Source organism: Triplophysa dalaica, chromosome 24 (genome assembly GCF_015846415.1).
Source record: "Triplophysa dalaica isolate WHDGS20190420 chromosome 24, ASM1584641v1, whole genome shotgun sequence".
NCBI lineage: Eukaryota > Metazoa > Chordata > Actinopteri > Cypriniformes > Nemacheilidae > Triplophysa > Triplophysa dalaica.
In genome coordinates this window covers 6,798,334-6,810,906 of record NC_079565.1, presented here as the reverse complement: position 1 = coordinate 6,810,906, position 12,573 = coordinate 6,798,334, and the positions used below count along the sequence as shown (strand labels likewise).

At 36.4% G+C, this 12,573-nt stretch overlaps 2 protein-coding genes across 7 annotated transcripts; both read left to right on the top strand.

The window, feature by feature from the left end:
• The first annotated feature begins 1,569 nt into the window (after positions 1-1,569).
• Positions 1,570-4,369, top strand: LOC130413853 (cytochrome P450 2F2-like). Its single transcript, XM_056739355.1, has 9 exons — positions 1,570-1,839; positions 1,976-2,153; positions 2,353-2,505; positions 2,842-3,002; positions 3,115-3,288; positions 3,419-3,557; positions 3,657-3,844; positions 3,926-4,067; positions 4,158-4,369. Exons 1-9 carry the CDS (start codon positions 1,678-1,680, stop codon positions 4,346-4,348), a joined length of 1,488 nt encoding a protein of 495 aa, XP_056595333.1. The 5' UTR covers positions 1,570-1,677; the 3' UTR covers positions 4,349-4,369.
• Positions 4,370-5,016: 647 nt separating this feature from the next.
• On the top strand, positions 5,017-11,873 carry LOC130413870 (cytochrome P450 2F2-like). 6 transcript variants are annotated; one of them, XM_056739385.1, is made up of 9 exons: positions 5,017-5,263; positions 5,355-5,517; positions 5,979-6,131; positions 6,218-6,378; positions 6,575-6,748; positions 6,867-7,005; positions 7,081-7,268; positions 7,338-7,479; positions 11,508-11,873. In XM_056739385.1, exons 1-9 carry the CDS (start codon positions 5,102-5,104, stop codon positions 11,696-11,698), a joined length of 1,473 nt encoding a protein of 490 aa, XP_056595363.1. In that variant the 5' UTR covers positions 5,017-5,101; the 3' UTR covers positions 11,699-11,873. The 6 variants fall into 6 exon arrangements, with proteins under 6 accessions (XP_056595363.1, XP_056595364.1, XP_056595362.1 ...); XM_056739386.1 differs by lacking the exon at positions 11,508-11,873 and adding an exon at positions 7,632-7,947 and having other exon boundaries at positions 5,019-5,263; positions 7,338-7,383; XM_056739384.1 differs by lacking the exon at positions 11,508-11,873 and adding an exon at positions 7,632-7,947 and having other exon boundaries at positions 5,020-5,263.
• The last annotated feature ends 700 nt before the right edge of the window (positions 11,874-12,573 follow it).

Sequence of the window (12,573 nt, the reverse complement as noted above, 5' to 3'; positions counted from 1 at the left end):
AATGGCTATACAACGATTTCTCTTTACATTCAGGCTTTACATTAAATTCAATGTACAAACGGGTAGATCGTGTAGTTCGCATTGTGTGCTTTGTGTTTTCTTTGCACTTTTGAGAACTTGTCTTGAACACTACACAGAATGTAAATTACATTATATTATACATGACATATTAAATGTAATACATTGTACATACAGTATACAATACTGTTTAAATGTTTAGCGTCACTCAAATGCAACTTTTCTCATAATCTTAAAATATCTTTTAATCGGCATGTGTGTTTGTTTTTTATTAGTTTTATAAACACAACTATAATTGTGCAAATAATTAAAAAATATACTTTTTCTTTTTTCATGAAACTGCAATTACAATTTGTTTTTGTTTTTAAATCAATGATTTTGACTCAATTATTAGGAAAAAGCAGCCAATAAAAGCCATTCAAGCTTTCCTGTAGCTCAGTGGTAAGAAGGTTGTGGGTTCGATCCCAGGAGATAGCAAATACCTGTAAAATATATAGGATAAAGCAATTTAAGTCGCTTTGGATAAAAGCGTCTGCCAAATGCCTAAATTTAAAATGTAGACTCTTTCAACACTGTTTAAAAAACATCTTAAATAAAAACAGTAAATTTTTGCAAATTCTTTCAAAATAAAACAAAAATATTGTTCATAGTAAATCCTATTGGTGATTATTATTAGACAGATTTTTTAATAACAGGGCTGTGCAGAGACCTTTAAAGGGGCAGGAGCTCAAAGTAAAGGGCACATGGAACAAGGCTTTTAATAGGGCTGTGCTCAAAGCATCAATACAGCAAGACTGGATATCGTGACGCATTCCTTCCTGATACATGCATCAATACGGATGCTTGTCTATTGATAAAGCAACAAATGCCATGATGCAGTTTTGAAAAAGAAACAGAATAAATAATGTTTAAAAGTTAGAAAATATTTAATTTGCGTTGTAAAAAAATATTTATAAAGATATTGCGTTGTACAGATTTTATTCGTTATAAAGATATATTCGTTATGCGTTATTATTCGTTATAAACATTAGAATAAAGGCAAGGATCACTGATAGCTCGATATGATCGTGTATTAGCATGTTTGTTGTTTGCATTTCTGTTACACAGAATAACAGCTGTTATAGTAAACTGTGTAGGTTGGACACTATTCGAAATAAACGTGTCTACATACCATGACATAATTTACACTGAGCAGCTGATGTTGAGGGGGCTGATGTGGATGTTTCTGCTGCAGTTGGTGCTGTAGAAAAATAGTTTTTGTCATGCTAAAATATCATTCTGTTTTAAATCTTCTGAAATTATTCATTTTTAAATGATAATGATAATAAAACAGCATAAGTATAATTCAGAGGGTGAGAAAATAAGAACAAGCTTGTTTTGATAGCCATTTTGAAGGCACCCTACTGTAAATGCCCCATCAGGACAGATAACAACTGTAGTTGGATACATTTTGCAACAATGAAATGAATGGGCATCAGTGCGTGTTCGGATGTATCGGACGCTCCATGACGCGAGTTACTTCCGCATTCCATTCTTCCTACATGAGTGTCGTAACTCTCGTATTCAACAGGTCTGCTGGAGAAAACGAGGATAAAGATAAGCACCCTCTCTCTTTGTTTTATGCAGAAGAGAACAGTGAACAGTTGACCACCAGTCAACATGCTGGTGTTTTTGATTCTCGTGTGGATATGCGTCTTCATCTTCTTTCTTTTTATCCGTATTCCAAGACCTATAAACTTCCCTCCTGGACCTCGACCAGTCCCATTTTTTGGAAATCTGCTCCAGCTCAACATTAACAACCCTTTGAAAGATTTCGAGAGGGTATGGTATTATTCTCGTTATAGCCAAGGGCATATAGTGGTCACAGTTTAGGAATGGCATTTATTTTAAATAACCAGTAATGCTTTATAAAGAGCATTTTCATCCTAATGCTTAATGCTATCCTAATACTTTTTAGCTGGCAGATCGCTATGGAAAGGTCTACAGTCTGTACATTGGATCGAGACCTTCAGTAGTGCTAAATGGTTTTGAAGTTATGAAGGAAGCTCTTGTTAATAAGGCGGTAGATTTCGCTGGACGCCCACAAGATCTCATGGTCAACCATGTCACAGAGGGACCCAGTGGAGGAGGAGGAGGTACATCCACCACAAACAATTGCAGCGGTGACATTTACTACATAAAAATGCCTTCTCACATTTATACCTTTGTACACACTGAGGTTAATAAATATCTTGATGGCTTGTGCTCCAAATAGAGTTCAAAGAGCAATTTACTGCTTTATCTACTAAAAAATACACCCTAGGTGCATAACTCACAATTTATATATTACTATAGGTGTTATTTTATCTGACTATGGCCCTGATTGGAAGGAACACAGGCGCTTTGCTCTCATGACCCTCAGAAACTTTGGCCTGGGCAAGCAATCCATGGAGGAGAGAATTCTGGGAGAGATCACACATATTGTTGACAAACTGGAAAAAGCTGTTGGTAAAATATTCCCATATTTTATTTTTATATTAGTGGCATTATCAATGTCATCATGTATTTACCCTCGTGTCATTTAAAACCTGCATTTTGTTATTCTCTTGAACATAAATGAAGGTATTTTGAGAAATGTCTCAGTGGTTTTATGTCCATACAATGGAAATCAATGGGGGCCGATGTTGTTCGGTTATCAACATTCTTGTAAGTATCGTTTGAAGTCATACAGGTTTTGAATGACATGATGGTGAGTAGATGATGACGGCATTTTCATTTTTGAGTGTACTGTCCCTTTAAGAGGTTGAATGGACATTCAGGTTAATGGTCATTGTGTGTTTTCAGGAAGTTCTATTGATCCTCAGACTATGTTCCATAATGCTGCATCAAACATCATCTGCATCGTCCTGTTTGGATCACGCTATGATTATGACGATGAATTTCTCAAGACTTTTATAAACATATATACAGAGAATGCAAAGATTGCCAATGGACCATGGGCCATGGTGAGTAAAGTTACATATAAAACTACTATTATGTCACTGTGGTGATGATACTGAATATGACTTTAAACGTATGGATTATGGATCCCCCCATTTTTTTATTTTTTCTCCACAGATATATGATTCATTTCCTTTGCTTAGATATCTTCCCTTGCCCTTTAAGAAGGCTTTTGCAAACGCCAGTAAAGCCAGACAAATGTCATCAAATCTGATCACTGAGCACAAGAGGACGAGAGTCCCAGGAGAGCCGAGAGATTTCATTGACTGCTATTTGGATGAGCTTGATAAGGTATGTGTGTGCATCTATTTTAAATATAACAGGTCTTATAACAGACCTGAATAAGACTATAGTGCTTATTTTTAAATGGGTGTGTTCATTATATATAATCCCTAATCATTGGATATCTTAACATCACCAGAGAGGAAATGATGGATCCAGTTTTGCTGAAGAACGACTTAAATTGAACATTTTGGATTTGCACTTCGCCGGCACTGATACCACTTCTAACACTCTCCTCACTGCATTTCTCTACCTCATGACTCAACCTGATGTTCAGGGTTTGTATTTCAACTACACTGAGTTTGTACCAATTGTGATTATTTTGCCCTATGCTTTAAGCTTAAACACAGGTAAACATGTCCTCGTCTTTCTTCCAGCGAGATGTCAGCGAGAGATTGATGATGTTCTGGAAGGTAAAGATCACGCGTCATTTGAAGACAGACACAACATGCCGTACACACAAGCTGTGATTCATGAAGTTCAGCGTGTTGCTAACACAGTCCCATTGAGTGTGTTTCACTGCACCACCAAAGACACAGAACTGATGGGTTACAACATCCCAAAGGTGAGCAAACCTCAATTTTTATGTGAGCTATTCTTACTTTATTAAAACTCATTGAATTTTTCTGCTTTACTTTTTTTGTAGGGAACCCTTGTTATTCCTAATCTTACTTCTGTACTGAATGAAGAAGGTCAGTGGAAGTTTCCTCATGAGTTTAATCCAGACAACTTCCTGAATGATCAGGACCAGTTTGAGAAGCCTGAAGCCTTTATGCCCTTTTCTACAGGTAATATTCATTTAAGTATTTTTATTGAAGTCATACTGGTAAGCATTTTTAAACTCTTTACATATGTACCGTTCATACCTTTTTTTAAAGGGCCCCGTGTGTGTCTTGGTGAGGCTCTTGCTCGTATGGAGCTCTTCCTGGTCTTGGTCACCTTGTTGCGCCGTTTCCAGTTTGTTTGGCCTGAAGATGCAGGGGAACCAGATTACACCCCTGTGTTTGGGGTCACATTGACACCTAAACCTTACAGGATGCACATCATGCTCAGAGAGCCGGTCAAATAAAACTATATATATTTTACAATGGATGGGCTGATTTTCATTTATTTATAAAATAGTATGCATCATCAGGTCAGTATGGCCAATTGTGCCAGGCCTCTAGTGTACTTACTTTCACATGCTATATCAATCACTGCTAAACAATTAAAAGCATCCAAATTATTATTTCTTGTACCAGTATATCCTATCAAGATGCTTAGTAGAATCTGCATAAGCAAATGTACTTGATTGATCAAGTCATGTTATATAAAAGAGTGTGAGCAACACAAAACCAAGAACATTCTTTTATACTAAGATTGTGTGGTAGAATGAAAAATGATAAAAATCTAAAATCAAACTTTTTTGACAAAATAAAAACATTATATAAAGAAAACGTAAAAAGATCTATGATTTATCCTCTTTAAGCTGCTGTATTGTCCAATTTATACATGCTGAACATACTCAACAGTTGTTGAATACAACCAACTTTTTTAATGCTCTCTAATCTGATCGATATCTATCTACACATAAATTAATTATATTTTGTAGCAGAAGTTATTTGTTTTTAAACAGATGAAAGTTTCTTTATCATAGTCGATGAATCAAAAACTTTGAACTGTTTTTTGATCGCTTTATCACTCTTGGAAAATGTCCAGATCTGTACACATGACGAAATCTGTAGACAGGCAACAAACATCAAAGATATTCAGTTTGTTTTAATGGGTTATTTAGGTTACATGAACTTGTTCGAGTTACAGGGAGCTCTAGATATCAATCAACATGCTGGGCTCCTTGGTTCTAGTTTGTATATGCATTGTCCTCATTTTTCTCCTTATCCAGGTCCGGCGACCAAAGAACTTTCCTCCTGGACCTCATCCGATCCCATTATTCGGAAATCTGCTTAATCTGGACCTTGCCAATCCTTTAAAAGATTTTGAAAAAGTATTGAAATATTTCGTTATTATGAAAACTTTGTTTCAATAGTTATCATCTTAAATTAAGGCTTAATACTTTAATTTCTTTCGAATTTCAGTTAGCAGAACACTATGGGAAGGTTTATAGCTTGTATTGGGGATCGAGGCCAGCTGTCTTTCTTAATGGTTTTGAGGTTATAAAGGAAGCTTTGGTTACTAAGGCTGTAGACTTTGCAGGACGGCCACAAGACTTCATGGTCAATCACATTACAGAGAATAAAGGTGAGTTCTAACATGACATCTGGCCTTCTTGTTTTGTATAAAATAAGAGTTTTCTTGTATTGTATGTCACAAATGTAATTTTTTTTTAATCTTGTTTATTTTTTCTCACAAAATAATCATGTTTACCGAACAATTTTACTTTTCTGCTTGGATTATAGCGCACGAAAAGACTTTTATTTTTAAAGTTATACATTAATAGTATTATAGTATTCCAATTTAAGGGAGTAAATATTTGCATTAGGGTGTGACATGGACGTATTTGTGTGACCTGCGCTTATTTATTTTCAAATTTTGTCATTTACATTCTTAACTGCTTTGGAAAGTAGATTAAATGTGAATTTAAATAAAAAAAACATGATTTGCATTAACAGGATGTTACAGGTGTTATGTTGGCATTTGATAAAGTGTTTCAAGGACATCAGTTTTAGAATCCTCATGACTAACATCATGGTTTAATAAAGGTGTTGTTTTGGCTGACTATGGACCTACTTGGAAGGAGCATCGACGTTTTGCCCTCATGACTCTGAGGAACTTTGGGTTGGGGAAGCAATCGATGGAGGAGAGAATTCTGGGAGAGATCTCTCATGTCGTTGCCTGTTTGGAAAAAAGCAGTGGTATTAAATCATTCCTTTGAATTCCATTATACCTATAGCTCAGTCAAGTAAAATGTGAAGTTTTGAAATTGATCTACATCTTACAGGAGACACCATAAATCCTCAGACCCTGTTCCACAACGCAGCATCAAATGTGATCATGTTGGTTCTGTTTGGAACTCGTTTGGATTACAATGATGAAATCCTCACACGCTACATTCAGCTCTTTACAGAGACTTCAAAGCTTATCAATGGACCATGGAACCTGGTGAGAGAGACTTCAGATTGGATTCCTCTCAGATGTATTTACTCTTCTTGCATGTCTTTCAAAATCTGATTTATCATTTATTTATATTATATATGTGTAGTAATAGTATAATGTCCATTCAGGTTATACAGATTTTCCATTTTAGTGCCGTTCTATACAATTATATGAAAATGTCAAACATCGTCTTTGTCAACAGATATATGACACACTTCCTGTATTGAAAAACTTCCCTTTACCCTTTAAAAAAGCCTTTGCTAATGTAGAAAAGATCAAAAATATGACCTTGAATGTGATCAATGAGCACAAGAGGACGAGAGTCCCAGGAGAGCCGAGAGACTTCATCGACTGCTATCTGGATGAGCTTGATAAGGTTAGGATTACCCTGTAATTTAAAACATAATTTTAACATGACTGTGGACTGTATTTTTATATAAACTTTTGTAGAAAATGTTACAAAACACAACTGAATGATATCTTGTGTTCACCAGAGAGGAAATGATGGTTCCAGCTTTGATGAATCCCAGCTCATCATGTACATTTTAGATTTGCACTTTGCCGGCACTGATACTACATCCAACACCCTCCTCACTGCATTTCTCTACCTCATGAACCACCCCGATGTTCAGGGTTTGTTCACCAACCACAATAGTTATTTTGCTCAGTCTTAAACATATAAAAATCATGTTCTTATCTTTCCTCCAGCGAGATGTCAGCGAGAGATTGATAATGTTCTGGAAGGTAAAGATCACGCGTCATTTGAAGACAGACACAACATGCCGTACACACAAGCTGTGATTCATGAAGTTCAGCGTGTTGCTAACACAGTCCCATTGAGTGTGTTTCACTGCACCACCAAAGACACAGAACTGATGGGTTACAACATCCCTAAAGTGAGAACACCTCAATATAAAAATGAGATTTTACTCCTAGATCATTTTGTTTTTCTCCTTTTCTTTTAGGGAACTCTTATTATCCCTAATCTTACTTCTGTACTGAATGAAGAAGGTCAGTGGAAGTTTCCTCATGAGTTTAATCCAGACAACTTCCTGAATGATCAGGACCAGTTTGAGAAGCCTGAAGCCTTTATTCCCTTTTCTATAGGTAATGCTAAAATAAAGTAAAGTGTCAGTTTGAACCACTAGAGAAAATTCCTCAGTTTGACATTTTCGTCTACTTGTTTATAGTCAATATTACAAACTGTAGAAGAAATAGATATTCTTTTTAATTGTTTAACTGATGCATGTGGTTTACAGGACCCCGTGTGTGTCTTGGTGAGGGTCTTGCTCGTATGGAGCTCTTCCTGATCCTGGTTACTCTTCTGCGCCGTTTCCAATTTGTGTGGCCTGAAGATGCCGGGGAACCAGATTACACCCCATTGTATGGGATCACATTGACACCCAAACCTTACAGAATGCACATCAGATGTAGAGGACCAGTCAAATGATACTGATGTCTGTGTATATTTTATAAAAATAGTTTAATGCCATTTGTCTTAATCAGTATGACCAGTTGAAATACACATCGAATGTAAAGAATTGTGAAAAAAATAAAAACGTTCAATATTTTTCATTCATTGCCCCTTTTAATCCTATGGAGATGCTTTCTCTAATCTGCATAAGCATATGCGACAATGTAGGCTATTGATGTGTCTTTTTTATTTCTATACTTACTTAAACTCTATGTTATAGAAACAGTCACTTGCAAAAACCTGCATTATAGCAAATAGTCAGTGGGGTCCTATGGGAAAGTAAGCATCTTGATGAACTTTGAACGGTTTGTTATGTCATGTGTCATATGATAACAGATGTATACAGGCAACACAAAGCGAATCAGTTTGCTTTCAGCAGCAGATCATTCAACATGTTGGGCTCCTTGACTCTGGTGTGGATATGCATCGTTCTCATATTCCTCTTCATTCGGATCCAGAAGCCCAAGAACTTTCCTCCTGGACCTCAACCTCTTCCAATATTTGGGAACCTGCTTCATTTGAACATTGCCAATCCTTTGAAAGATTTTAAAAGAGTATTGTATTAGTCATTCATTTTAAAGAATAAGGACATTGTTGTTTTAATGACTCAGGAATATTCTTGTCACCTTAAATCAAAATATTTTTTTTTGAATGTTAAAATTCATTTCGTTGCTATATTTTCAGTTTTCAGAACAATACGGGAATGTTTATGGATTGTTTTGGGGATCAAAACCAGCTGTGGTTCTAAATGGTTTTGCGGTTATAAAGGAAGCTCTGGTTACAAAAGCTGGAGACTTTTCAGGACGGCCACAAGACTTCATGACCAATCATATGACAGAGAATAAAGGTCAGTCCTTCGACATAGAATAAATGCTATTATATTGACTAGATAAAACAAATCAGAGTATTACATGTTTCTTTAAAGTTTTCATGAAAAAATATTTTGGGGGAATTTATCATATTCATTTTATCTCAGTTAATGGTCTATTTGCAATGTGATTTTAAGTGATTTTAAGATGGTATAAGTCATGATTATATTTTTTAAATTCACAAAACCTTAAAACTTACATCAAACTTTGACTAGGTGTCATTTTGGCTGACTATGGCCCTGGCTGGAAGGAGCATCGACGCTTTGCCCTCATGACTCTGAGGAACTTTGGACTTGGGAAGCAATCCATGGAGGAGAGGATTCTGAAGGAGATCTCACATATTGTTGCTTGTCTGGACCAAAACGCTGGTAATTTTACTTGTCAAAAATTGCTTCTGTCAAATAAAATGCCAAATGTTTTAAAAGGGAAATATACTGTACAGGGGGAATCATGACTCCTCAGACATTATTTCACAACGCTGCGTCAAACGTAATCAGCTTGGTTTTGTTTGGAACGCGTTTCGATTACAAAGATGAATTCCTCAAGCGCTACGTTCAACTCAGTACAGAGATTTCAAAGATCGTCAATGGACCGTGGAACATGGTGAGAAAGATTTTGGATCACAAAAAAAACATCTGTTTGGAAAAGCGGTTTACCTTTTCTCAATGGATAATAACAGGGAACATATTACAGCTTATTGTAAAAGAAAATCTATGGATTATATTAAAATGTCAAATTTATCCTTTATAACAGATATATGACACATTTCCTGCATTGAGACACATGCCTCTACCATTTAAAAAAGGATTTGAGGTCATGGGAGAGATGAAAAACATGACTTTGAATTTGATCAATGAGCACAAGATGACGAGAGTCCCAGGAGAGCCCAGAGACTTCATTGACTGTTATATGGAGGAACTTGATAAGGTTGGAGTTTGTATCTTATAGTCTATATTTTATTTTGAATAATTTAAACAATGCCAACAATTTTGTTATGCTGAGGTTTAAAATGAACAATATGTATTAAAGGAGTCATGTGACATTGATACAACTAATATTATCGTTTGCTTTAGATTTAAAGCAATGTGTAAACATGATTTAACGTTCAAAAACGCTGTTTTTTCACATACCGTACATGTTTGTATCGCCTCTTTGCTCCGCCTCTCTGCGGATTCTTTACAAAGCTCATCGCTCTAAAAAGCTGAAAAGCGAGGTGTGCTATGACTGGCCAGTTAACCAGTGCGTAGTGATTGGTCGAATACTGCAAGCTTGTTACATCTCTTACCATATTTGAAACACCAGGTTCCAAAGCAATTGTACTGACATGTACTCCAACCTTACTTGCGTATACATTTGGGCGGTCTTAGTCAAATCACACCACAAACTGATGTAGATTTGTGGGGGTGTGGTTACACGAGGCGTTTCAGGCAGGTCTGGGTGAGCATTCGCTTTTAGATAGAATGCATCTTTCGTTCCGACACTATAATTTTTGCAATTCTACGTGTCTAAAACATGCATGGGCTTCTTGTAACACACCAAAGACACAGAAAAACACGTATTCGCGCCATATGACCCCTTTAAAGCCAAACCACAGAATGTTGTGTTTAAAGTCCCTGTGAACCAGAGGGGTTACACATTTCCGAGTGAAAAGGAATTTCATTGGAGACAATTAGTACAATTACATTTGGGCATTTGGCAGACGCTTTTATCCAAAGTGACTTACATTGCTTTAGCCTATACATTTTACATAGGTATTGCAATCCCCTGGGATTGAACCTAGTTAACGCAATGCTCTTACCACTGAGCTACAGGAAAGCTACAGGAAAGCTAGTAGGCATGTCTTGTGTTTTTCACTGCGAAGGAGTTAACAGATGCTCCGCCCAAGCCGTCTAATCTATCTAATTTGCGATGCATAATCATTTCAGGGCGGAAGTGCATTACATGTGTTTTTAAAAGAAAATGACCCACATTGATAAGCTATTTACTATAAATGCTGTAATTATTCATTAAAAAATAAGAATGGTCATTTTTAACTTTAAGACTCAACTGAATGATATCTTGTGTTCACCAGAGAGGAAATGATGGTTCCAGCTTTGATAAAGCCCGGCTCAGTATGTTCATTGTGGATTTGCACTTTGCCGGCACTGATACTACATCCAACACCCTCCTCACTGCATTTCTCTACCTCATGAACCACCCCGATGTTCAGAGTCTGTATTTCAATAACACTTATATTACACTGACCATAGTAATTATTTTATTGTGCATGAGCTTAACACAAATAAATGTATACTTGTCTTTCTTCCAGCGAGATGTCAGCGAGAGATTGATGATGTTCTGGAAGGTAAAGATCACGCGTCATTTGAAGACAGACACAACATGCCGTACACACAAGCTGTGATTCATGAAGTTCAGCGTGTTGCTAACACAGTCCCATTGAGTGTGTTTCACTGCACCACCAAAGACACAGAACTGATGGGTTACAACATCCCTAAAGTGAGAACACCTCAATATAAAAATGAGATTTTACTCCTAGATCATTTTGTTTTTCTCCTTTTCTTTTAGGGAACTCTTATTATCCCTAATCTTACTTCTGTACTGAATGAAGAAGGTCAGTGGAAGTTTCCTCATGAGTTTAATCCAGACAACTTCCTGAATGATCAGGACCAGTTTGAGAAGCCTGAAGCCTTTATGCCCTTTTCTACAGGTAACCGTTCAGAAATATTTAGCATTCTTTGTTTGTTTCACTGATCCTGTGCAGTGACTAATATACATGTACACATTCTTTACAGGACCCCGTGTGTGTCTTGGTGAGGCTCTTGCTCGTATGGAGCTCTTCCTGATCTTGGTAACTCTTCTGCGCCGTTTCCAGTTTGTTTGGCCTGAAGATGCCGGGAAACCAGATTACACCCCATTGTTTGGCGTCACACAAACACCCAAACCTTACAGAATGCACATCAAACTCAGAGAAATAGCCAAATGATACTGATCATTACATATTGTCAGGGTGCAACTACAACTGTGTATATTACATTAAAATGTGTCTTATTTCCCCAACACTTATAACAAATGTCTTTGTGTACAGTTCAGCTTTTTGGTAAAGATCTACTTTTCTTACATGGTTGACCTTTCCTAAATAAATGTGGTTTTATTCTGTCTGTAGCCTATATATATATATTGTACATTTCTGAAAAATCGAATTGTCAATCATAAACCTCTTTCAGTACAAACAAAAATGTTATGGTATATTATAAAAAATGTCTTTGAAATGGATGACTTCGACTGAACAATGAAAAAAGACAGCCAATAAAAGCACAGAAGATATGAGAACTTCATATTGTTTACGTAAAAAGTGTCTGAAATCTTAAGTACCTGCTTTATAAAATGGCATGATAAGATTTCTGCAAATTCCAGGCAAAATGTGTCGACGCTGAAGATGCTACAATATAACAAGTTATATTTTTTGTATAATATAATTCTCATAGTTCCCTTCGTGCTCTAATACAGTTTTCCACAGTTATTTGATCAATACTCCAATCATAATAGTTCTTTTTAAAAGTGAAAAAGACAAATGTGCTAAATGATGCCATAGAAGAACCAGTTTTTGTGTGCATTTGTTTGTGTGTTCTTTTGATCTGTGCTGAAATATTGCTACAATGTTGTTCAGACTGTTAGTGTGCCTAGAGGAGATTCAGTTTATTTTAGTGGGTGGAATTCACAAACTTGTTTTCACTCGTGTGGAAAATAGAGCTTGAACATTAGACAGCATGCTGAGCTTTGTGATTCTGTTGTGGATATGCATCTTTCTCTTATTCCTATTCATTTGGATCCAAAGGCCAAGGAACGTTCCGCCTGGAC

Bases quoted from the DNA above. Each gene is read 5' to 3' on its own strand.
- LOC130413853 (XM_056739355.1), top strand. From the start codon at position 1,678: ATGCTGGTGTTTTTGATTCTCGTGTGGATATGCGTCTTCATCTTCTTT. The intron at 2,154-2,352 runs GTACATCCACCA...ATATTACTATAG, and splicing joins ACCCAGTGGAGGAGGAGGAG to GTGTTATTTTATCTGACTAT. The intron at 3,003-3,114 runs GTGAGTAAAGTT...TTTTCTCCACAG, and splicing joins CCAATGGACCATGGGCCATG to ATATATGATTCATTTCCTTT.
- LOC130413870 (XM_056739389.1), top strand. From the start codon at position 8,164: ATGTGTCATATGATAACAGATGTATACAGGCAACACAAAGCGAATCAG. The intron at 9,319-9,468 runs GTGAGAAAGATT...CCTTTATAACAG, and splicing joins TCAATGGACCGTGGAACATG to ATATATGACACATTTCCTGC. The intron at 10,926-11,023 runs GTCTGTATTTCA...TCTTTCTTCCAG, and splicing joins GAACCACCCCGATGTTCAGA to CGAGATGTCAGCGAGAGATT.